The sequence below is a fragment of the Pseudorasbora parva genome, chromosome 19 (genome assembly GCF_024679245.1).
Source record: "Pseudorasbora parva isolate DD20220531a chromosome 19, ASM2467924v1, whole genome shotgun sequence".
Lineage (NCBI taxonomy): Eukaryota > Metazoa > Chordata > Actinopteri > Cypriniformes > Gobionidae > Pseudorasbora > Pseudorasbora parva.
The window spans coordinates 32,408,249-32,435,800 of record NC_090190.1 but is presented as its reverse complement, the minus strand read 5'-3'; the positions used below and the strand labels follow the sequence as shown (position 1 = coordinate 32,435,800).

Sequence of the window (27,552 nt, the reverse complement as noted above, 5' to 3'; positions counted from 1 at the left end):
AATTAGTAAGTAACTCGTGAATGTGCCATAAGGGACTGGAAAGGGGAAAACGTAATCTACCAACAGTTGTCAATGCAATACAAACGAATTCTGTTTTCATTTTTGAATTTGAAAGTAGGCTATATAGCCTATTGTGTTGAGTTAGTGTTTCATTTCAGCAATATTACATAGATTTCTACACACTATTTCTACACACATTTTACAAAATGTAACACAATACAGTATATGCAACGAGAGGCAATATAGAAAAAAAATGTACAGTAACGTGTAACGAGCTTTTTTAGAGATGTCCATTAAATTACATCGCGCCATTGTTATGTGTTTAACATATTAACCAGCATCTGCACGCGCACACATGGAAAGAGATTCCCCTTGTCAAGCTGCCCCAGTTCAGCCTGAGAGCGCCCCGCTGCTGTCAGTTGTGGCACATGCGCTGGATAAATTTATCCACCACTGTGGAGTTTATTGGTATATTTAATACGCTAAGACAGGCGGGCCATATTTCCTTTGTATGTTGTCTGCCAGGAGGTTCTTGACCTAAATATGGCTCTAGTAGATTTAATAGGAAGAAGGCTGTGTAATTGGTTGTCATTCCGATTTATGAGCTGTTGAACGTCTCAGTTTGGGAATTTCCTTTAAGGAAGTATGGAAATGCTGTCCCCTTGTGGCATGGTATGAGAATGCCATGATATATGGGCATTTTATTCGTATTTTCATCACCTTTTTATTACATTGGAATTGTTCTAAACATACGTCTTAGTCCAAAAGTCTGAGACCACATTGACAATATGCGGTTCCACTCCAATTATTAATGGGAAACATTAAAAATAATAATACAATTATGTAAAATTAACAATATTTCATAACCTGCCAACAAAAATGTGATTTTGATCACTTGACTCCTTATAGCCGGTCAGATGTTCTTGTTTCTTTTGAGGTTCAATGTACTCTTTGGATCTCAGAACATGAAATGCTGGTGAAAAAAAAAAAAAATGCAAATAAAATAATTTAAATAAAACAAGCATTCTCATTAATGATCTCCGACATTTAAAGTAATCTGACTTTATACCAGCATCGTTTATCATTTTCCTTATAGGCCAAAACATAGAAGATAGAAAAGCCTTGTTGCTAAAGCTTTAAGATGCTTCGAGCAGAAACAGCAGATTACTACAACAAAAATATGCATCATTTGGGGTTTCTCGGATTGCCACACTGCAGGCAGAAACCTCTGGAGAACCTCTAGGTAACTTTTAAAAATTTAAGTTCCTGCAAGATCTCTAAAAACACTTCAGGCACTCGAAATACATATTTGAAGTTTTGTCAGTAAGGAATAGGTATTAGAGATACCTTCAAAAGGATGTGTAGATGTTCTCCATTGGGTTCTATCAGTGTGACGATCTGAGGAACCCCAAATGGTGCCTCAAGTATATTTTAATTGTCACAGTGATTAGCAAGCTCCTGCCCTCAACCTCTCAGGATTCAAGTCGGATAATCTCACTTCAGGCATCCATTTCCTGTGATGTTGTAATCCAACTTCCACACAATAGCAGGAGCTCTATCAAGATAGAAATTTTCCTGAGTGCATTTCACCAGAGGCAGCGGTTTATCAACGCATTTTCGCAAATCACACCGTTAAATTAATTTCAAATGAATGTTTATAATTTTATCTGGCTCTCCCAGCCAGTCCACAAAATCCCAGATTTCGCTCTTTTGTCTGTATGTCTGTCCTTCTCCCAATCTTTCTCAATCCCGCCTGTATGGTTTTTTCATCTCTTATCGGCTTTCTCCTTGGCCTGATTTCTGCTCCACATTCTACTATATAGGAAAGGAGACGAGAGAGAAAAATCTTTCGAAGTCTGGAGAGATACTCGCCCCTGCATTGGCACATCATCAAATAGAATTGGTTTGGTGATAAGACATAATTGAAAGATTCAAACGTGACTCAGAATCAGTGTTTGTTTGAATTACCATCTAGCGCAAGGTTCAGAGTAACACAACAGATGCAAAGACAAAGTTTGATGTGAAATCAATACTAAACACTATCAGGGAATAGGCCTTCTATATAATCCTACTAGTAACCGTATATTGAACAAGCCTTTCTCTTTCTGTTTCTTCGTCCTCTTCACACCCTCCAACTACAGCCCTGAAAGGTAAAGATTTTCTTACAGCTCGCCTCTTACTTCCTCCATTAATCTCCAGTAAATGGCCCCCATTGGTTAATTATATTCCCTCAGTGGTGGCATGGAAACAGCGTTGTTACATAAATCTTGCATTTGTGACTAATTAAAAATGGGAAAGAGAGTTCACAGACTTATGATACAAAAGAGAGTGCAATAGAAGTGTGTGTGCTTGTGTGTGGTGGGGGTGCCTTGGAAAGAATTGCAGCTAGTCTTGTTCAAAATGTCTGATTTTGATAAATGCTCAATCTATTACTTAGATAACCCACAGTAACCTCTCATTCTTGCTTTTCTCTCTGGAATGAGTAATACTAGTTACCTTCACCTCAGTGTGCCTGCCTGCTGAGACGAGACGGCAACGCTTTCTGCGAAGTTGCTGTCACCTGCATTTTACATGCTTATATTTCTCATTCGTTACACAATATCTAGTGTTCCTGCATAATAACGGCTTGTGTCCATTTTCCAATAGCTCTCTTTTCTCTTATTTCCACTGTTTCCTAAAGAATTCAGTCACTCTCACAGAACACACAAGGGGAATTCACTAGAGAGGCTAGCATATTTGGTATTGAAAAATAAATGTTAGATTAATCTGAAATTCTACGCTGAGAAAATAGAATAGATAGCAGTGCCATTGCTAAGCCAACACCCATGGACATCATGCAATTCAATATGGCCAAGGTGGTAGTGCGATAACAATTTACATTTTTGTAGAATTTACAATATTCAAAGCTTTTGGATTGTTTTAGGATAAATCTCTAAAACATACAGAAAAAAAAAACATTGGATACATTTGGATACTTTTGGATAAAGAAGCATTTTATGCTCACCAAGGCTAATTAAAATACAGTGTGAAATAGTATTACAATTTAAAATAATTGTTCCTGCATGTGTGACGCAAAGCCTGAGGACACATCATCCACTTCTACATCTGAAGGAGATGTAGCAGGCTTCCCAGAAGCATTCTCGCACTGCATCTGACAAGATACTATGGGGAAAAAATACCCACTCTACCATGCTGAAGGCAATGCATGTCTGTAGCAATGATCATATATTTGGGAAGAAGGAATCAAGAACCGGCAAACATATAAAAGATTTTAATAAATAAATAACCAAACTAAAAGTAAAATGCAGGTAGCCCCTCACGAAAAGCTGCCGCGCACATACATGATAAAACGTAAACATAACACAATATAAAGTCGAGGCCTGGTCCTCTCGTCCTTCACTGGTGCTCATCCTTATATGCCTCCGGGTTCTCTCATGAGAGGACTCGGGTCTCGCTTGCCCGCCTCATCTTATACCCCTATCGGCCCTCACAGGCCATACACTAGAGATGGCGCCTACCCCCTGCCCCAGGGGGCCCAATCTCTGGAGAAACAGAAAGCGACAGGATGTGAAAGTGGAGAGAAGAAGAAAAAAATTCTGGTCCTGTTCCCGGACATACTACTGCTCTGTCCTCAGCCATCTGAGAGGCTCTTCCTCATGGTGCCACGCGATGATACTTGGCGCTCAGTAGGCGGCTCAATCCTACTCTGCTCCCTGGTGGCCAGCGGTAGGTCCTCATGTTGAAGGCAGCTGTCAGCGAGTCCAGCGTTCCCTGCTTCTCTCCTGTCATAGGCAACGACTCCGCTCCCTCTAGTACGGCAGCCACTCTACCTCAACCCAGGGGCACGACAGCAAACCCTCCGTCCCACTGGTCTGCACTCGCTCCAGCACCACCGCGTTGGACAGCCCACGGTCTTCTTTCTTCCACGCTGCCCAACCTCCTCAGCACCGTGCTCAGCAGTGAGGGCTCTTCGACAGCATGTCCCTCCTTCTTCCCGTGCTTCAGCATCAATGTAGCAATGTTCTTTGTTCAGGGAAGGAGAACACTGGAACCGGTGAACATTTAACAAACTTTAATCGATAAAACAAACTGAAAGTAAAAATGCAGGTAGCCCCTCACGGTCGACTGTCTCGCACGCACATAATAAAACATTAACAAAACCCAACCTAAAGTCTAGGCCTTATCCTCTCTCGTCCTTCACTATCATCGCTCTTCCATTTATGTCCAAGCTCCTCCGTGAGACACAAGACCGGTGCAGCACGCAGGTGGCTCTCATCATCACTCATCACTGGCATCGCCCCGTTCTCATGGTCCCTCTGCCTAGTCCTGATTGCCACATTGTCATATTGGCTGTGACTAAGAACACAAAGTACTCTGCCTGACCTGACTGCCAGAGTCAGATCCCCCAAAGGATGCACCAGCAAGCTGTTAGTGACACTACTCCCTATGGCCGTTTCCCAAGCTACCCTAAGCAAGGAATACCCTAAACAAGGAAAGTCCCGGTCTTGCACCTTACCCTTTCTCCACACAGGGCCAAGTGATAGGGCTTGGCCAAAGGGCAAAGGCTTGGAATCATATTCCAATTGAAAGATACCTTTAAGGGAATCTGGCCAGGAAAAAAGAAACCTAGCCTGTCACTTCAGGGGGACAATAATGTCAACCCCAAGAATCACCAGAGTGGCTGGCAGTCCTATAACCTGTCTGCTTAAGCAGATTCTCTGATTCACTCTCACAGAGGCCTCCAGTGAGAAGGTATTCCAAACAGGTAATAAACACTTCACATCGGATTCCAGAGACAGAAGTCCTGGAAAGAATCAGCATACTCACCCTCCAAGTGAGGGGATTAACTCTACTTATCCCAAAAAAGGGTTCTCCAGTACCTACAGAGCACCCAAACGTAGCTCTGAGGGAGCAAAGTACTCTACATAACGACCCTCAAAAATGAGGGGAGTACTAACCAACTCAACCAGAAGTAAGTTTATCAAGGAGAGTCCTTTAACTCAGTATTAATCAGCAGAGCTCCAGAGATCAGAGTCCTCAGAATAATAACCATTTATGGCAGCGATCCACAGAGCTCTAGCTGAAACAGCTCATCAAGAAAGCTTTAAGAAAGCCTACTGACTTGATGGAATTGTTGTACATAGCCCCAGGGAATAAGGCACTCTGCATACGAGGGGAGTACAACATAGGGTTAACCATGAAGACAGCTTGTCCAGTAGGCTCACAGAGAGCCATTCAACTTGACCATGTTGCTGTAAGTGCTCTAGGGTGCAGGGACATAGCATAACGACCCACTAAACAAGGGGAGTACGGAACTCAAAGAGCCTTATTTTATACAGAAAACAGTGCAGAGCTCTAGGGATTTGAGTACTCTGTATAACGACACTCTAAAGGAAGGAAAAACTAGCCAAAAATCACTAGACTTAACTTATCAAGGAGGCTCGCAAAAAAGCCCTACCTATTGAAATTATGTGCATAGATCTCATAATGACCCTCTCAAGCGAGGAAAGTACTAATCATGCCAAAAAAGAGTTAATCACTAGCAAGGAGCTCTAGCAAGTGGAGGACTCTGGAACGAGAGGAACCCTAACTACGCCCTTCATAAAGGACAGCCCTACCAGGCAAGCTCACAAAGAGCCATGCCACTTGACCAATATCCAGGCGGAGCCCTAGGGAGTGAAATCCTGAGTCACAGAGTCATGCCACTCGACAACATTATCCAAGCAAAGCTCAGGGAAGCGGAGGCCTAGGCAGAACAACTCTCAAGAGGAGGCCTAGCAACACTCTACTCTAAAGACAGCAGCCAAGAAGGCTCATAAAAAGCCTTAGTGCCACTGTCCAGAAGGAAGAGCTCTAGAGAACAGGATGACTCTCTAAAATAGGAGAAGGCCTAATTAACCCTTATACTTCAGGACAGCTCTATCGACAAGGCTCATGGACAGCCTTACCACCTGACACCGCTATTCAAGTGAAGCTCGAAGGAGTGGAGGCTCAGCAACACTTTACTCTAAATACAGCAACTAAGGAGGCTAAGAAAGAGCCTTAGTGCCACTGTCTAGAAGAAGGAGCTCTAAAGAGCGGGGGCCTCAGTAAGATGACTCTAAAATGAGAGGCTTATTTTAACTGTCACACTAGAAAAACTCTGGTACCTAACCATGCAGTGCTCTGGAAAATGTAGTCCCCAGCAGGATGGCTCTCTAAAATGAGAGGAAACCTAACAACACTCTTAAACTAAAATTTTGTCAAATCAGAGTACTCAGCATGACAATTCTCAAAAAAACAAACAAGGGGAGTACTAACAACTTTCAACTAAAAATTAGCTTTTCGAGGAGGCTCACAGAAAGCCCTTTAACTAGACAATGAACAGAGGTTTTAGAGGGTTGAGTGCTCAACATGATGACCCTCAAAAACAAGGGGAGTACTAAAAATGCTCAACCAAATTTAAGCTTGACAAGGAGGCTTACAGAAAGCCATTCAACTTGATTCTAGCATAAACAGAGCTCCTAGGGAGCAGAATACTCTGAATTAAGGCCCCATAAAACTAAGGGAGTACCAACAATGCTCAACCATAACTAAGCTTGTCAGGAAGCTCACAGAGAGCCATTCAACTTGACACTAATGTTTAAAACATCTTTATAGCACAATGACCTAGCACAATGACCATCAGAACAAGGGAAGCATGCTCAGGCAGAACTGCTCCTATCACGGAAGCTCACAGAGAACCATTGAACTTGATACTAATGCTAAACTAAGCTCTATGGAGCGGAGTACTCAGCATAATGAGCCTCTAAAACAAAGGGAGTACTAACCATGCTCAGTTACTAAAATCAGTTAACCAAGGATCACACAGAAGCATTCAACTTACTACAAACACTAGTACTTTCCATGCAGCACTCAAATACCTAGAGTAGAAGAGCCCCAAAAAATGTTGTGGACAACACTCCACTCTGGAAATAAGCACACTCGACATCATGCAGGCCTAAACCTCAGCCTCAGCATTTTTTAGTGGGGGTTAGGGTGGAGGTGGGGTATGGATTGGTGGTATTACTCTTACGCTAGGGAGGGCGATATCTCCTGGAAGCTGCTGTTGGTTGTTGGCTGCTATTGGTTGTATGCTTAATACAACCTTCACCTGTGTGTGTACAGCAGATGGGGTGGATTTTAATAACATCTCACTCTGTGTTCAATTCCTCAGAATAAGCCATTCCACCTTAATCAGTGTTAAAAGAAAGAACTCCTCCCAGGCTCCACCTACAACCCCATGATCAATTCCGCATTGGCGCTATTGCAGCCACAGGAACGAACCGCAGTTTGACGGTACTCAACTCTTATAAAAGAGTTAGCATTACACAGCATACCTCACTCGAGAGCTGAACAAGTTCCATTCAAATGCTAGATTCTTACCACTCTTTCGAAAAACTTGCGAGAACAGTGTCTACTGCCAAAATTCATTGCTATGAGTGCCTTCAACCCCCTTGAAAGCCAAAAACACACATACAAATGCTGACTACTTTCCCTCAGAAGAGAATCAAAGCACAGAGCTTCTTTCCAGTCTCTTTCAGTATTCTCTCAAATGCATCAAATAAGCACATCCAGCTTGCTCGAGGAGTCAAACACGCTCAATCCATGGCATTATTGTCTTACACGTACATACAAACAGCTCTTGAAGATAAAGAAGAGGATGATATGTTCCACAGGCGCCCTTTTATACTCGCACAGGTATGAAGTCAGGCTGTCGCCGGTCAATGCAATTGTCTTGTTTAGACACGTGCTTCAGGCATCGGTCACACTGAGGCATTCTCTGTAGCATCTTGTCCGATGCAGTGCAACTTCCCATTCGAAAAGGGAACAAATATACTGATTTGATGCACAATTAACATTTATTATTAAGATCAGTGTTAAAAAAGGTTTTCGCTTCTGTTTCGATAACATTCAAACATTTGTGGTAAGATTTAAAAAAGAGAGAATTTTATACTTTTATTATTAACAAACACGACTAGAAGACAGAGACTCCAGTTTGCCTTGAAAGCTTGCAGCTTCTTTACTCAGGCGCACACTGGTAACAGCTGGTTGGATGCAAAAAGATTAGTGAATTATGAAAGCATTTTTTCTTTTAATAAATAATAATACAGAATATCAAAAGACATGGGATTCCTCTTAAGATCCATCAGTGGAAATAACGAAAAAGAAGAGGAAGACAAGCAAGAGAAACAAAAAGGGGACAAAACATTCCTCTTTCTGTCAGGAAGTAATTTGAAGTGAAACGAGTGATATGAGATTGTGTATGTTTTTTTATTGTACTTACACTCTCAGAAAAAAAGGTAGAGTGCTGTCAATGGTGCGGTACCCTATGGTACAACAGTGAAAAGGTATCTTTGTACCTTACTCACCCCTAAATGGTACATATTAGTACTTTAAGAATGCATATTAGTCCCTTAAAGATACATACCTTTTTAGTTTTTTTACTGTAGGGTACCACTCCAGTGACAGCAATGCATCTTTTTTTCTGACAGTATACCCTGTAACTACATGAACAAGAGGGGAACAAATACCACTTTAGTTTACAGCCCACAGATTCATACTCACCCTATAACTACATGGATAATTACCTATTATAAAAGTATAAATAATTTGTTAATTTTCCTGATAGTAACCCCTTTATTCCCCAAATATTACTTATTGTTCCCTTATACCTACAGATGCTTACTGTATAGTTATAGAGAAAATTACGCAGTAACGCTTTACTAACGCAGTACTTTCCGTGCTGTAATGTGACACTGAAGACTCGAGTAATGATGCAGAAAATCCAGCTTTGCATCATGCATATTTTGTAATACTACTGTTTTTACTGTATTAAAAATAAATGCAGCTTTGGTGAGCATAAGAGACTGTAATGTTTCCAAACTTTTCCGAGAAAAGTTCTCCCAACTCTATTAAAACCTATTAAAGATTCTCTGCAGGAATCAAGGCAAAGCATAGGTGTAATCACCAACCATTTCAAAAGGCTTTTCATTTCTTTCTTTTTAAGTCCTCACTCCTCAGAAATCAAAAAAAGAAAGAAAAAAGACTTGCGTACCCCCTTTACTGTCAATCACAAACATTCTCTGTTAAACATGCTGGGAAAAAAACAGACCAAACGTGTTGTATTAAAAGTCTTTTATTCTGTTCTGCTCTTAGCACAGCATAGTATAGTCTCCCATGGTCGAGCGGCCCAGCGAGTGGCCCCCCTGTGAGGCTCCCCTACTGAGAGGAGTATGGCACAAGAACCTTACACAGTGGTACCGGGGGGCACTACCGTCCTGGCACAGAGTGGCATAAAACATAACTGGCTCTGCTCAGCTACATTATCATAAAGTATTACAGAGCAGCATCGCATGTGTTCGAATGGGTTTTCAGCATAACACACTGCAGCTTGGCACAGAAAGAGCGCACACACATACCGCTTCCAAAGCCAGAACTGTTTGACGTGGAGACTGGAAAGCTTTTGACGTAGCGAGGTCAAATCTATCTGTTAAGACCTACTACGCCAAGATGGACGCTCATAGTGATCCCAGTGAGGAGCCTACAGTTGCTCTCAAAAATTTCATCACCTCTTGCCAAAACGTTCACCACAGTGACACATACACACCGTTGGTTATTTGCACGAAAAATTCATTGTGGTCGATGGTCGGCCATGTTATTCATAAAAACACAGTTGAAAACTGGTCTCTGACGTCACTGTTATGAGATGAAAGAGGACAAAGAGACAAAAGAAGATCAATTCAAAGAGAATAAATTTAGTAGATAAACATTATTTATATATATATATATATGCATGTTATTTGTTGAAATATATAATTTATATCTATATGTATATATTTATATGCTGCTGCTTCAATAAGAGACTTCTCCTTATAGTAATAAACAAATAAACAAACAAACAAACAAAACATTTACGGTCAAAGACGCTATCAACACAACAAGACACATGTCTACCGAAAGGCCTTTTTAAGATTCTTGGTGGTGGTTTCTACTGAAACATGTGCATTATGCCTGATATTAAAATAACATTTAAAAAATGGCATTATATTAAGGTACTTGCTGATTCAGCCCAAATATGTTATCAAAGCTGTCTGGTTAATTTAATGTGCGCAATGGAATGGAAAGAGAAAGGAAAATTATTTTTCGCAGCTAATACATGAAACACATCTTAATTATCAAGTCTGCCAACAGAAATGTTTAAAAACAATACTTTTGTCTTCAGCTATACTGCTTTTGCTGAACAGCTATTTCTCTATTGCTATCTAAACGTCACAAACACATATATGAGGTACATCTATATATAAAGTAATCCAGACACATATTACACAACAAAGTTGGAGTCAAAAGGATATACATACATAAGCTGCCAAATATTCTAAATGTTAATGTCAAACTACTCAGAATTACTCTGAAATTCGTGACAGCGAGGCAGGATGATTCAGGATTTTTTTTTTACTGCCTTCTCCAAACAAAAGTCATCCGGGTTTTAAAAAATGAAATAATCATTACCCATTGTTTCTAGTACTTCGAAGTCTCTAGACATTATGGTCTACCCCATTGACAACCAAATATACCCCAATTAATTAGTACTACTTGTAAAAAAGCTCAGCATACAACAAATAAGCTAAATATGGCTCAGATGCAGTTACAAGCACACACAAAAAACAATTAGCCTGTTGGACTGTGCATGGTTCTGTGTCAAATATGCAATTAAATAAATGTATACATACATACATATATAAAGAACAACATACATAAGATGTTTCAAATCAAATTTAAAATAGTCAAACTTTGCTGCTGGCTTGACAAAGCCATGTCTGAAAGTTTAAAAATCCTTGAGTTTGAATCATTCAGGATCTACGGGGTTCCATTTCACAATTCCATACTTTTCCAAACTCAAATTACCATCCTCTCTGTAGATTCTTTAGACCATATTTAACATAAACAATTCATTTCATAAAGCATTATTTTCAGCATTATGGTTGGTATATAATACAGCCACCTGTAAATATTTTTAATTTCTCTTTTTTTTTCATTGGGCTTTCTCAAAGTGATAAAATGTAACATGTGCTTACATTATCAGAATAAACCTTAAACATTTTATAACCTGCATAAATTCATCTCTGACACATCGGTGTGATACTGATCACCAAACAGCAAAGTACAGTCTGATTTAGAAGATGGTTTGCTCCTTTATCTTTTGCTGGTTTGAGTGGCACACACACTTATTGGATGGAGTACCTGTGACTTCATTTGATTTGTTCAAAATGTAATTAAAACATAAAACATTAAAACATAAAATAAAATGTGTTCAATACTGTATACTGGCTTTGTGGAGGTAAAATAACTACAACATTGACCATTAATCTAAAACAAAAGAAACTCAAAAAGGCATTGAAACCTGGTTGAATAAATGTCTAAAAACGATATAAACAAATGAAATAAAACAAAACATAGTTGACTCAGACCTGCTGCCAACACGCATTGCCCTTACCAATATTCACAGTCAAATATAGCGATCACTTCAAAAATGATAGCTTTAGGCTAATGGTATAAGCTAAATTAAACAAAAGATCTACCTGACTGGTTTGCTAATCAGTCTTTCCTCAACATTATCAGAATACTAGATCTAGCTTTTTTTCATTTTATTTTTTTAAATAAAGAGATATGTCTAATAAAAGCATAAAATTGCAACTATTTTGCTATCATTTGACAAGTTTTTCCTTGCTGCTAATTTTACAGCTTAAGCAAACTTGCAAGTAGGGATATTGTGGTCGAAGCTAATAAATGGCAGAGCGGAGCGGCTTATAAAAAAATGTGTAAAAACACAGTGTTAAACTGTAAACAGTGCTCTCCTCCACTTGTCGCTCTCTGAATGATGACGTAACTTTCATCACTGACATCTCGGTTAGCGAGTACAGTGCTGCAGTATGGCTAGCCCTGTCATCCTGGCACTCACAACCTCAGCGTTCAAAGCTACCCTAACTGGCTCAGACTAGAAGGTCTCCCCCGAGAAAGCTACGATCTTAAAAGTGTCTTGGTTGCAGCACACCGTGTTGTCATGGCAACATGTACATTCAGTCGAAAGGGTAAGGGCTGCCACCGATTGTAGGTAGTTGAAACATTGCATGTGCCCTATGGTAATACAGCACAGTGCTTATAATCTTTTAACAACTTAACACAACTGTTTTGAACCAGACCACAACACATATATATTATATATAATATATAACTTTTAAATATAAAATATATGTATTGAATGCTGTTTGTAGTTAATTATGTATTGCTCAAGGGATAAGAATGGAACATGAAGACCTGTGAAATGGTTTCAACAGAACAGGACTATACATTAGCTCCACTTAAGCTAGGCATTCAGCTTCAGTAAACCAATGTGTGTGTGGTCATGGCTAACTTACCCTGTTTCTAGGAATTCAAACACTGGCGACAACACACAGAGTGCTAGATGTAAATTTGTGGATGGTGGAGGTCAAGGAAAATTCTCTGACAGAAGGAAAATGGATTGCTACTTTTCTTTGTGAATGCTTCCCTTGAGATATTTTGAACAATTATACAAAACAACTACATCTTGCTCTGAGAGCAAAAAAAAAAAAAAAAAAAGATGGGTTAGGGCATTGTATTTTGACAGAATCTCCCTTTGAAAAATCGTTCCTGAGCCATCGAGCAGCAAAACACTCCAACAAAAATCACATTTACCCACATTATTGACACACCACCTTAAAGCCCCTAAGAAGTAAGATAAGCAAAGCTAATTCCATATGAACAGCCTCGTTAACATCGACAAGATTTGTCAGCATGGCAGTATTCCATTCTTACACAAGAAAAGGAAAGGGCTACAATTTATGTGCCATCCCAATCCAGCTTTGCCTCTAAGGAGCATTAGAGCTTTGTGCAAGAGGAGGGTGCCAGTGAAAACAACCCAACTCGACTGCTATGAACAGTTAACAGTTTTGTGGTAGGAGCAGATGACTTGATCGCCCCTGGGGCAACTTGCTGATGTTCCTCATTTAATTATGTTCCTCAAACCTCACTCTCCACACTGGAGAATTGGGCAGAGCCTCGACGGGAGCATAGGCTCTTGGTTTTGAGGGGAAGATGTGGGGATTGATACCTTTGGGGTTGGGGAACTGACCGCAGTTTCTGGTATTGGAGCTTAGCACTAGAGGAGGACAAAGAGGAGGGCTGTGGGGCACCAGGTGTAGATGAGACAACTGATGGGGAGGAAACTGAGGAGGAGGAAGTAGGAGGTGGAACATGTATATGATGAGAGGAAGAGGGTGGTGCTGGGAGTGCAGGGACCATTGGAGAGGGTAAAGAAGGTGGCAGACTCTGAGGAGGGGATGGTGGTTGTCGGGACCGGTCTGAGCGCTGTGGTCTTTGTGCATTGAGGTTGGATTGGCTGCCAGATTTTGCCTGGCTCTGAGCCCGATCCAGTTTGGATGATTGCCGTTTGGGTCTTACGCTGCTGCTGAAACTGTGGCAGTGGGGGATTAGTTCCTCCTGGCTCCTAGAAGTCACACGATTCCATTTGGAGTGAGTGCTGGCAGAGTGATGGGGCGACTGACAGGAGCAGGATGTGTGGCCTCGACTCTTCTCTTGAGACCTGTGTTTAGATTTCCTCTCAGTCTTGACTGGTAATTTATCTACAGACCAGTATCTTCGAGGAGGTGGGGGAGTCAATGGAGTTGAAGGCCACTGGTTTGACCCTAAGCCTCCTGATCCCCATCCTGTTCCTGCACCAAATCCCAAGCTACTTTCTCCACCACCCAATCCCAAAAAGGAGTCATCTCTACTGTTTATACTGCTTCCTCTTTCTCTGGCAGGATAGGTGCCAAAGAACCATCCTCCTCCACCAATGCCTCCAACTGCCCTTCCTTCGTGACCCTCCCAGTATCTCTCAAACTTACCAAACTCTCCAGAGGAACCTTCATCATCTGTGTATATCTCAACAGTTTTTTCTCTGTCCCTTTCAGACTCAGAGTTCATTCCTCTGCTTTCTCGCCTTCTCTCCTGTTCTTCTGGCCTAGTTCTTTCCACTTCAGACTCCTCATCTTCTTCCTCGGATTCCCATTCATGAAACGACAGGCCTTCTCTCGAGCAAGGCTTACCTCTACACTGATTTCCCAAAAGGGGCCGACTCTCTAGACCCCTTCCATGCTCATCTCTCTCAGCTCCTACAGACTTTCGTCTTTTAGAGGTAATGGGAAGTAGGGGTACAAAAGATGATGGAGACTCTGAAGTTGGGTTCCCACTACCCCAAAATTTGACAGTTGAAGAAGGTTTGTTTGGGGTGGAAAAATGCTTGTTGTTGGACCTTGGCCTGGAGTGGCGAAGTGATTTGGGGCTTCTGTGATGTCTTTCCTTTACCCTACTGCTTTCTTCATTATCTCCTCCTTGATCATCCCTATCTCTCTTTACTCCATCTCTATCCCACTCATAACTCCTGGTAGAGCTTTCACTCTTTTTTCGGAAAGAACTCCGCCTCAGTGCAGGATAGGAATAATATTCGTGTCCTATTCCTTTTTCAAAAACATCTTTTCTGTCAATATCTACTTCCTCTTGTTCAGGTCGCTTTTCCCTCTCTCTTCTTCTGGATTTCTCCTCTTTTTTCTTTTTCTTTTTCACCTTACGTCTTTTACGCTCCCTTTCTCTTTCACGCTCTTCTCTCTTCTTTTTCTTTCTACCTTTCTTCCTTCTCTTTCTCTCTCTTTCCCTTTCTTTGTGATGCCTTTTCTCCTCCTTAACTTCTCTATCTCCAGCTGCTCGTCTACCTTTTTCTTTCTCCCCCCAAGATGCCCACCATTCTTGAAGCTGTGCAAGCTGACTGCCTGCTCTATCTCTCACTTGTGCTCTTTGTGCACAAGGTTTGCGGGGTGGTACAGGTGGTGGCGGAGGACTGCTGGGCAGGGATCGAGAAGACATACGTGAACGGCTTTTTCTTCTCCCCAAAAGCAAGCTTGACTCCTCTGTAAGCTCATCAGTGTCATAGTCCTCATAAACTTCTTGCACATTTGCCCGGTATCTGAAGCTCTGTGATGATGTGTACGATGATGAAGAGGAGGGAGAATTAGATCGGGAGACTGATTCTGAAGATGAGGAGGAACTGGAGGTGCTGGAGCTGCTGGAGGAAGTAGATGTATAGCATATAGATGGAGAAGGCGTGGGCGGAGTTTGTGTTGGGGAAGACAGGGGCACAGGTATAGGCAGAGGAAGGGGAGGAGGACGACGTCCTCTTCTTCCAACACCATCCCTCATTCCATATCTGCCACCACTTCTTCTTCCCAGTGGGAGGATGTTTTCATACAGTGGCCCCCCTGAGCCCTTCCTTTTTGAGATGCTGCTTCTCCTCCAGTTAGATTGATGAGGTGGAGAGGGATGAGGCAAAGCAGGGTTAATTGGCAAGTGTCCAGAAGCTTGACCTTTAGGAGGTAATCGTGGATTCCCAGAGGATTTTGTTCCTCGATGCTTAGTTTTTGGAGTTTGAGTGACTGTATTTTGAGGCTCTACAGATACCCCTAAGCCCTCTGGATCAATTGGCCCATAGTATCTCTTGTATTCATCCAGACCCCCCTCCCCTCCAGTTATTCCTGCGCCCCAGTGAGGGGGCATGCCTTGGTATTGTGTTAAGTCTGTAATTCCGCTGCTCACACCACCAGGCTTCTCGGGGCCCACCTTTGGACGTGTCCACCGATCTACCACAGCTAATCGGCGATCGTGGCGTGGTAGGAAAGTAGAGCAAGGCATGGGTGCTCCAAGAATGGGACTGTTCGATGGCCCTAGAGCCATTCCAGAATGTCCACCGGATGGAGGGGAGCCAGGAAGAAGAGCACTGTATACTGGGGGTGGCTGCTGGTGGTGTTGCTTTTGTTGTTGTTGCTGCTGCTGTTGTTGAGCCTTAGAGATAGGGGGGTTGGCCAAGGCTGTAGAGATCACATGAGGCGGCGGAGGAGGAGGAACTGTGGAAACATGATGATATTGAGGAAGTGTGTTTTGGGAACATCCAGGAGCTGTTTCATCCTCAAAATTGCAGCAGCTGTACATTCCCTATAAGAGATAACAAGCAAAAGAATTATTAAGCAAACAGTTCAGGATATCATAATATTCCCCTTGGTGACATACAAACAGATTTAGACACTTGGAAAATGTCTCTGTAAAGACGTGAAACATTACCATAATAATGAAATTGTAAAGCTCCCGGTGCTTTGATGATGCAAGAGTACACACTGTAAGCTCAGCTAACCTTTCTCCGAGGTAATGGCAATGCTGACCTCACTGTTTGAGTGACCCATCAAACCTAACTGCCTTACATTTCTCTCAAAGAAAGTCTGTTTAGGGATTTACCGTTCTTCACATTCTTTCCATAATGTAAACAAAGACACACAGTGATAATACAAAATGAATACATGATCCATCTTCTGTCATCTTCCTCTGTTATTCATTACTGTGAGAGAAGTTAGGGGCTTTCATAAAATCCCTCTGTGTGTGCAGTTTGAAATGCTGCATGTGCCATCACATTTTAGAAATGACAGGAATTAAAGGAATGTGCTGCAAAGTTCCCTTCTAAGGATTTAATGCCAGATTACTGCGTGTCAGTCTTTTGTTCTTGCTGCAAGTAACAAGTCTTGCAAAAGGGGTAATCTTGCCTTTTACATGCAAACAAATTAAAATTATTTCAGTATTTTTTAGGTTCATTGTTACATTTCCTAGGCTACTTATTTTAGTTTGCAAAGCTGGAATGAAGCAATTATTACAGCACAATTATAGCTTCATGGATTTGATCACCTTATACCTAATACCTAATACACCTAACATCAACAGTGTTTCATAAGAAATGTTCATACAATTAATACATTTATTAGTGGATCTGATTAATTAAATATGTTTAACACCATTTTAAGCACCATTAACACATTTATTCAATTTAATATTAAAATGAATCTGTTCCGTGTGATGAAAACAAAACAAAAAAACAAACAAATAGGAAGCCTTATTAATGCATCTGATTAATTAAATATATTTGACACTATTTTTAAGTGCCACTAACACTGTTTTGTGTGATTTAAAAATTAATTGGGAAGCCTTCAGAACTTTTTCACTGCAAAAAATGCTCTTCTTACTTGGTAATTTTGTCTTGTTTCTAGTCTAAATATATAACAATTCTTAAATCAAGATGCATTTACTATACAAGTAAAACGACATAAGATATTTTTTCTAGTTTTGTTGAAAATAAAATCAAAATAAAGTGATTTTTTGCTTAAAATAGGCAAAATTATCTGCCAATGGGGTGAGAAATCTCTCTCTCTCTCTCTCTCTCTCTCTCTCTCTCTCTCTCTCTCTCTCTCTCTCTCTCTCTCTCTCTCTCTCTCATACACACACACACGAGAGCAGTCGTTTATCAGTAGCCTAAATGACTAAGAAAACCATTTTCCTACAAATTATTTATTCATAAATCAAACCCAGATGGGACATTTAATAAAAGTCATTTGCAGCCTTAATATAATGAAACTAAATAATCATTAAAGCTCAAAACGTGAAACATCATCCTCAAGTGGAACACTGTCATTCATAAAAATGTTAATGCAATCACCAATGGAGGACTGTGGTCATTGGTGGGAACAAAATGTGAACTATACATTCTGAGTGCCATAAACATAAATTAAGGAACAATAAGTAAAAATATGATTTAATAACTGAATGCATTCAGTTCATTTTGACAAAATCAACTGATAGCCTTAATATTTATATTATTACTGCTATTATTTGGGTCACTCACCCGACTGAAAGCCAGTAGGAAGTCAAGTCCTCCTGAGCGGCCCATACAGTGGCGAAGCTTCCAATAGACAAGATGCTCCCATGCAAACACCAGCAGACTTAGGCCCATGGCAACCAGAAGCATATAGAAGACTCCTGCCATGTTGTCTATGTCCAGTTTGGAACTCATCACCTCAATCTTATCATTATGGCAGATGCCAGACAACCAGAGTCGTTCAAGCATGTCAATCTCATCTGAAATGAATGAAAAGATTTGCACAATGACAGGAGATAAGAAGCATGAAAGATATGCAGTCCTACAAACAGGGGACACGACGGATAGACAGAATGAAAAAAAGGTCAAGGAAACTAAAAGAGTACTCGAATCTAACTGTATTGTTGGGAAGAGTGAGTCTTTAATTCAAATCTCCTAACAGTGGAGAGCTTGGTGTAGCTTCGGTTATTATTACACTGTGTTCACAAAAAGGTGAAAATGGAAAGAAAAAAAAGAGAGGAAAAGAATCATGAAAGGCAAGGAGGAGGAAAGAGAGAGGCAGAGAAAGAGAGACTGGAGGATAATAACAGCTTTGATGGAGGTCTGAAATGGCCTGGTTTTCGAGGCTCTTGTGATAAGACAGGCCTGGAGTAGTTTGGAGATGAAAGCTCTAGACTGATGGGCCTACCTCCCAACAATAGCCATTAGTGCATTTATCAGAGTGAAAATGTCACTGTGGAAAAAATAAAGGAATGACAAGGGCATGTTTCTGGGAAAAAAAAAAAAAAACACAAAGCAAAAAATAAAAAAACCTTTTGCATTTAGATGTCTGCTTTATATCGAGGATTATTCCTTCACTTCGAAGGAGGAAAAGAGATAAGGCTAAATCCTCTTTTCATATGAAACAAAACAAAAAAATAACTGCATTGGCCCACAGGTTAATTATGTTTCATGACAATATGGCCTTGAACTATGGCTTAGGTAATTGGAAATTTAATCATAGGAACTGAAATCATAATATTTTTCATTATATTTATTTATTCAAACAAGCAAAAATATCCCTAATGAGAAAAAATACCCATCCAAATTGGAACGCATCAAAATTACAAATCGAGGCGTTTGACTACCGCAATGTTTACTGAAGTGACCCTTTGGCTATTCATAATTGTGTTCATTTGCTGTGACACTTTCTCTAATTTCATTTATTATATTTTAGTGAGACTTCCAGCTCCCTTTCACATTTAGTGTTTAATCATTATGGGGCAACTCACTAGGTTCCTTATCAAAGAGTCTCATCAAAGAAAAACAAGTTATGCTGGAGAAAAGCATGTGAATGTATGCATATGAGGGATGGAGAGAGGGGGAGACACCCCAGAGAATCAGAACAACAAGTGTAACACCGCTTAAAAAATCCTTACAAATCCTGCTCAGTCACTATGAATATATTTGTTCATAAAGGGTGAAAATCAGGGGTTTGAGACTGAGCATTACAACTCCACAAACAAACAACAAACCACTATTAGCAAGGGTTAACTTCTTAACTTAAAAGTTTGTTAAACGAGGGTGTATCTAGATATTCATTTCATTTAGAAATTCCCTTACCGTCTCCAACTAGCTGCAGCAGGGCAAGGTCTAGCGGCCGCTTCCAGCGGGAGTTCTTGTGTAAGGCAATGCCATATCCCGTTGTAGCAAACACTTTGCCAGAGCCGATGGTCATTACTTTACAGCCCTCATCTTTACGAGCCATGTAATTCAGGACAGCCGCATCATATATAAATGCATCCAGTTTGCTGCAGAGAGAAAAAGGGAAATCGGAAACAAAACAAGACATGGGGAACATTTCTTTAAATGACTAATTATCACTTTATTGATTGTTACATGTAAAGACAAAAACACTGATGACTAAACTAACTAGTTTGTAATGGGCAATCAGTGAAGCCAATCAAGCACCTACACCATGCATTTGTTGGCTTAACAAAAAAATCCTCTTTATCCTTTTTTATTCCCTTTCAAGTTCTGTATTGCTACTGTCATCTCCCTTAAAAGACCAATGGATTTCCATGATTTTTTTTTAATTAACTGTCTGTGAGTTAGATTATTTTATAAGGATTTAAAAATAATAATCATTTATATAGAGATTCTACTCAAAATAAGTAAAATCTAAAATACATTATTTTACTGTGGAAGTTGGTGCATCTTTGTTCAGGTAGATTGTCCCCTATTGAGCATAGTTGATGTGGTGATACCACATGAAATAGCGCAACATTTGCTGGACTATTGAAACCATCTTCATGTAGCTCCACCAAAACATTAGCTTGGGTTGTTGTTGGCTTTAATGTAGGCCTCTGTGACTGCTTGAAATTCTTCAGAAGCAAGCAGCAAGCAGTGGCACAAGATCTTCTACAGGGCCGTCTTTGTCTTATCCAGTAGTTTGTTAAAGGGTTAGTTCACCCAAAAAGGAAATTTATGTCATTAACTCCTCTCGCTAATGTCGGTCCACAACCGTAAGACCTCCGTTCATCTTCAGAACACAGTTTAAGATATTTTATATTTAGTCCGAGAGGGTATGCAAGTGTATGCACACTATAATATCCATGTCCAGAAAGCTAATGAAAACATCATCAAAGTAGTCCATATGTGACATCAGTGGGTTAATTAGAATCTCTTGAAGCATCCAAAATACATTTGGGTCCACAAATAACAAAAACTACGACTTTATTCAGCATTGTCTTCTCTTCTGGGTTTGTGTTCAATCCTCAAATAAAGATTCAAACGGTTGTAAATCAGTGAATCGATCAATGATTCGGATCGCGTGTCAAACTGCCAAACTGCTGAAATCACGTGACATTGGCGATCCGAATGCACTATTAACCCCTGCATAATGCATAGCACTATTTAACTTGAAGTACAACCAAAAACCCAGTTGTTGTTTTTTAATGCAGTTGTCAATTGAGATTTTGTGTTATTTTGCTTCCTTAACTTGTATTCCTTCAGATCAGTGCAAAGAAAATACACAACAATACAAAGCACAATTGTTCATTTCACTACACTTTGTCTATTCGAGTCTGTGGATTTCAATTCCGATATAAAAGTTTAGATTATGCAAATTAGCACTTTTAAATAGATAATGCCTCATTTGCATATTTAAACATTACATTTCAGAAAACTTGTAATACAAAAAATGTTTGTCTCTATTTAAGTGAAAAACTGGAAAAGTTTTATGGTGATATCTATAACTTAAAAATTTTACCCTATCCACCTGTAGTGTTTCGGCTGTGATTAATGCACCTATTGTCTCGATAACAATTACCAGAAAATGGGACCCTTATTTCAATGTTATACGGTGGATCCTTATTCAGGAGACATTGAACTTTCTAAAAATGTGGTATAACAACTTTTCCTCAAAAATGCCTACAGGGTTACACAATCTTGAAGATTCGGACCTGACTAATACAATCAGTTGTTTAATATCTGCTTGTATTGCCTCATGACTGATGAAAAATTTGCTTTGTGTGCAGTAGAATTTTGATGCATCACAATGCATCGTAGAATCGAATTGAATCGAATCGTTACCTGGTGAATCGTAATCGAATCGTGAAGGCAGTGCCAGTGCACACCCCTATTTTCAATCCTCAAATAAAGATTAAAACGGTTATGAATCAATGAATCGATTCATGATTCGGATCGCCAATGTCACGTAATTTCAGCAGTTTGATACGCATTCTGAATCATGAATCGATACGCTGATTCATAAGTTATTTTTGGACCAAAATGTATTTTTGATGCTTCAAGAGATCTAATTAACTACACATATGGACTACTTTGATGATGTTTTTATTCCCTTTCTGGACATGGACAGTATAGTGTGCATATACTTGGATACGCTCACTGGACTAAATATAAAATATCTTAAACTGTGTTCTGAAGATGAACGGAGGTCTTATGGGTGTGGAACGACCTTAGGGTGAGTCATTAATGATATACAATTTTTGGTTTAACTAACCCTTTGACACTTTTATTTAGCAAGGATGCATTAAATATGATAGATTAATAGTGCTAGTAAAAACTTTTCCATTGTTACAAAAAAACCCTATTCCAAATAAATACCATTCTTGTAAAGTTTTTTAAAATGCTATTTCATGCATTCTGACTTGTTTACACTGTTAAAGAGTTGGATTCTCATGCAAAAAAACAAACAAACAAAAAAAACGGAGCATTTCTGTGCCAAATACACTCCTTCAGGATTTCATTTTTTTCCCCCCAAGTATGAAGGCTACGTATGATTTCATAAAGGGTGGAATTGCTTGTAATGGGCACTTCCTGCAGTTGAGCATGTGCGCACATCAAATAGAGCACGTCCATCATCAAGTTTCGTTTGGTCACAGAAGCCGCCAGCAGCGCGTTTTTATTTAGTTTTTAGACCATGAAATCAACAATGTCACGAAAGGAGTGTGTTTTGGTTGTTAGGGAATAACATTGTTCAGCTTCCCTAAAAACCCAGTGTTAAGGAAACAGTGGATGCAGTTTTGCTGCAAGCAACTAAGTTCTGCAAGTGTGTTTGTTTGTTCCTGTTGTTTGTCATGAGTTGAAACCGCAGGCAGTGAGTAGTGATGTGTCGTTCATTAACGATTAGTTCATTTTGAACGAATCTTTAACATGACTAGAGGAACGACGGGTTTTCTCAGAGAGCGATTCGTTCATTTTTATGTTGACCACGCATGTGCAACATCCCATATGTGCTGACAGGGAACAGAACTGATTAGTTCATCTTTCGAGCCATCAATTTGAGTAATTCGTTCATCAAGTCCCAGCCCCATAGACAAGGCTATGCAGTCTGTACCGGAAACAGAAATGATTAGTTCTCTTTAGTCTTTCGGTCCGAGTCTCGTTCTTTTATCACGTGACGTGACAGCCATGTAGGATACCGAAATAGTTCATTCACAACCTTCCTCACAAACAAGTGTGTAGTTTTGTTTTGTTTTTCTTCAGTTTTTTTAGCAAGTGGGCCTATAGCTAATAATTGATTTTCCTATGAATCCTGGACACATTGGGCTGGTTAGAATGGATAGGCATAATAACAGTTTATTGCTCATATCTTCTGATGATTTTATAATAATAAATAGGCCTATATTACAACATGTTGTATATTTTGTGACTTGTGATACACTGAACCGGCGCAGTCATGTGACAAAAGAACGAGACTCAGAGTCAGATCCGAAGAACGACTTGAACGAGAAGACTTGAGAGATTAACTAATCTCTTCCGTTTCCGGGGACTGGAGAGCCTTTCCTATATGGGGCTGGGACTTGATGAACGAATGACTCGAAGACTCGAGAGAAATAATCTTTTTCTGTTTTAGGACGTATTTATAACATATGAGGCTGTCACAGCCCAGAACAGACATGATGACAAAACTAACGGCTCGAACCAGAAGTCACGAGAGGTGTACTAATCTTTCTAGGGAACAGACGTGATTAAATGTGAAGTGACTAAAGAAAGAAAGATTTGGATCTGGATGTGAGGCAAGCTAAGCAATTAATCAATTATTTTTATTCTCAAAGTTTGGCCATGCATTAGCTTATAGTTTATTTTTTATTCCAAAAGTACTAAATGTGTTGAAAAATGTAACATGCAACATTTTAATTAGATACTGCTTAAAAGAACGAAATGACTTGAAAAAAGATTCTTTCATTTTGGTAAATGGTAAATGGACTGCATTTATATAGCGCTTTTATCCAAAGCGCTTTACATTTTTGCCTCACATTCACCCATTCATACACCGACGGCGATGTCAGCCATGCAAGGCGCCATCCAGCTCATCGGGAGCATGCTGGGGTTAGGTGTCTTGCTCATGGACACTTCGACACTTGGTCAGGTGGAACCGGGGATCAAACCACCAACCTTTCGGTTTGTAGACAACCTACATGAACCACTGAGCCACTGCCGCCCCATTTTGCTGAACAAGATTCACAGATCAGTAGTCAGTAAAATGATCCGAACTTCTCACCACTAGCAGTGAGTGACCTGCATCAAATGTGTGTGTGTGTGTGTGTGTGTGTGTGTGCTCGTGACGCTTTAGCTCCGCCCACTGCACAACTCCAGGAGCTCGTTGTATTTGTAAAGAATCAGTACAGCATATCTGTCTTTTATAAATATGATCAAACTAAAGACTCTTCGGAAATATGAAGGATGCAATACTACACTATAGCTACTCAAGATAACAAGAGTTTGAAAGAAACTGTGTGAAAGAAACCCTTTAATCTTTAAATTCATTAACAATCCTGAAATAAAAATGTACCACTGTTTCCAGAAAAATGTTGAGCAGCACAACTAGTTTCAACACTTAACAAATGTTTCTTGAGCACCGAATCTGCATATAATGATTTCTGAAGGATCGTGTGACGACAGGAGTAATAACTGCAAAAAATTCAGCTCTTTAAATTGTAATAAAATGTTACAATGCTAACATTTGTACTGTATTTTTGATCAAATAACTGCAGCCCTTTTGAATTATAGTGTATATCCACTGCAGGAATTTCCATAACTTTTTTGGATTTTGTTAATATCACAATTTCGCAATTCATACGTCAAGGTTTCAATGACCATGGAACTTGAAGTATTACATGATTTACATTTAAAATCAAGTGTCTGGATGGACTATTACATGCTTATGTCAGACATTTAAAGAGTTACTTCAGCGATTAGCATATGGCTTTGTATCAGAAGAAACCCTGGAGTATATTCAAATTATTGTGCTTCCCCCACTCATATCCCCCTGAGACAAGAGATTTATGCATTTTATTTCTTCCTCAGATTACGCAAATTGACTATATCTGCATCATCGGAGGAATTTTTGGCCAAAGGCTAAAGACTACAGCCAGCAGAGGGAGCCAATCCGCATGTTTTGAACCCACGCATGGGGGATGGGAGATCGCACTCACAGCTCAGCTCGCAGCTGCAGCCTCAGGCATTCATTTAAACGGAGCTATGCTGAGCAATGTAAGTGTTTTAACTTCTCAAATTAATTTCTATGAAAGTTAAGCTTCCAAAAGGCATGAACTGAAAATGCGCCAGACTGAACAAGCGCTGTGAATCTATGCCACGAGCATGGTCACGATTACCTCAGCTCTCATCACGAGAGCTCATTCATAGGGGTGTGCATTGGCACTGCCTTCACGATTCGATTCGATTACGATTCACCAGGTAACGATTCGATTCAATTCGATTCTACGATGCATTGTGATGCATCACAATTCTACAGCACACAAAGCAAATTTTTCATCAGTCATGATGCAATACAAGCAGATATTAAACAACAGATTGTATTGGCTGCTATGTGTCTCCTGTATCTTTGACATAAAAGTTATTAAATAAAATAAAATGTAATTAAATAAAATTAAATAAAATGCAATTAACCCTTAAATGCATGACTGTTTCACCAAACATTCTTACATATTCAGGTCGTTAGCGACCCAGATCTATATTTAACATGGATAGACCTCTACCTGTCGTGATAATATATAAAACTCCTGATTTTAGAGTAACAGCTACAGAAGAATAAAATAAAAACCTATTTCGTTACCTTTTGGAGCTTGGAAGGATTCAGTTTGAGCAGATGTTTAATACCATCATCATATGACCTCGTCAGAGTTTACCAGTAGATTCAGCATCTGCCTCATATTCGCGATCTCGAGCATATTCTCCAAACTCATTTTCAATGTCTTCAAAATCAATATTTTGATCACTGACAGCTTCTTGACCACATCCATCATCAAGAGACAGTGACACTAACATATGATTGTGTTTAGTACTTGCTCTCTGAAGTAAATCACTAACCCATTTCAAGTTTTGCAGATTATAATTATTGTTTCGTTTTCTGTCAGAGGTAACTATGAGTGAAACGTCACTTCATCATTGGGTATCAGACATTGCCACCTTGTGGAATAAAGGGGAATTGCACATAATCGATTATGGCACTTTGCCACATCGATGCTGAATCGTTCATGCCCCGCATCGCGATGCATCGCCGAATCGATTATTGTTGACACCCCTACTCATTCAGCTCATTGATGACGGTAAATGTAATCTGACTCCTGCAGCGTTTGTGCTGTGACACTCGCTCGGCGACTCACTCATTATAATAAACAGACATGTTCAGTATTTAATTGTAGTGTCTGTTCTCCAACTCAGTCACAGTAATCTAGTAGCGGTAGCTTTGGGAGTGGCGCCACAGGGCAGCGAAGCATTCTAGGAATTGTCTTTCATCCCCATGAGACAAAAATACATTTTCTGTCTTTTCTCAGTCTAGAAGGCACCAAATTCAAAAATAATTTTACATTTCTACTACATTAATGACCCAGTTTAAATACAGATTAATCTTCCCAGTGCTGAAGTACCTCTTTAAAATGGACTATTACATGTCGGTTTAAGATGCACTGAAAACAATTTAAATTCTTGTTCTTCTTTTTATTCATCCAATAAACAAAATTACAATTATTTTTTTTAAGTTTATACATACAAATACAGCATTAAACATAAAAAAATTGAAGGAAGAAGAAAAGTAAATTATGTGGTACAAGGGAAGCATGAATAAGCTTAAAGTAAACAGCTACTACGTGCATGCATACGCTTTTTTTATATACAGGCAGTCGGATAATCAAATACCTCAAGAGTTTTCTGGGACACGTCTTGTTTCTTTGCCCTAAATGTGATAATATATGCGCACAAGCACTTTGCAGAATAGCACCAAAGAATGCCGGTATTGTCTGGCTCCGTGCCTTGCTGAAACGAACAAGGCATAATAGGAGGACTAATTTGTGCAGACACTGGTCTTCAAATAAACCCCATGTAGAAAAATACCACCTGAAATTGGGACTAGATTGGCAAGCTGCAAGTATCCTATGATGCCTACGAAGTGGAAAAAAAAAATTCCACAGGCACCACTCACATTTTTTAAATAAGGCAAAAACACGCTTTAATCTTATTACTGCATATTCACAGTGCTAAATAATTTAGCAGGTGAGTCTTTTACAGTAAAGACATAAAAGTAAGTTGCAGAAGTCAAGAAAGCTTTGTGCCTTATCAGAGTCAGGTGCACCGGTATGCCTCTTTTCTTTGATCGTATTTTTCCCACCTTGTAACATGCCAACGTCTTTGCAGCAAAAACCCAAATTGACAGCTTATTACTGGCTACTCTTCAACCTCCTGCTAAGCACACCTTGAGGCTATTAACAGGCTCAACTTGGCCCTCTAAGACCAACGAGCGCCGCATTAGCATTCAAGGTGGCAGCTTTTGTCAGAAGTGTTGTATCCGACAAAACAGAGCCCTCGGGGGAAAATGAGTCACACATTTCAGGTAGGGTGAAACCAAACGAACAGAACACACACAGACAGGTGTTTGATAGTGCAGGATACTGCCCCACAGTGCGCTACTGAAATAGGTAAGCTGCTGAGGTAAACAAGTGCCTTTGAGAATCAGCTAGCACCTAGATGGAGACTTGGCTTGTTGACTTAAGGGCTGGCAGGCCTGCCTCGAATTACGCGGCACGAAAGCGAAAGTCTCATTCTGCAGGCTGTAACTATTATACAAACCAAGCGCTTATGAACAACAGATGAAATCTTCACGAGAAATTGCAAAGGTGGAACATAGTCTTTTACATTCTAGCCTGCAAGCATAAGCTTTTTTTTTTTGCAACGGGATGCATATTCATGCCCTTTGTATGCATAATGCAGGGACTTGAGTTTTAAGACAGTCATAAACACACACA

The 27,552-nt window shown here is 39.9% G+C and overlaps 1 protein-coding gene across 1 annotated transcript in view; it reads right to left on the bottom strand.

The window, feature by feature from the left end:
• Window positions 1–9,141: 9,141 nt before the first annotated feature.
• Window positions 9,142–27,552, bottom strand: part of grin2da (glutamate receptor, ionotropic, N-methyl D-aspartate 2D, a) — a 145,113-nt gene continuing 126,702 nt past the window's right edge. The window contains exons 12-14 of the mRNA XM_067424872.1: window positions 19,388–19,575; window positions 17,813–18,045; window positions 9,142–16,083 (exon numbers count right to left, since the gene is read on the bottom strand). Of these exons, the coding sequence (XP_067280973.1) occupies window positions 13,060–16,083; window positions 17,813–18,045; window positions 19,388–19,575 (3,445 nt within the window). The 3' untranslated portion in view covers window positions 9,142–13,059. The remainder of the gene's footprint in view (window positions 16,084–17,812; window positions 18,046–19,387; window positions 19,576–27,552) is intronic.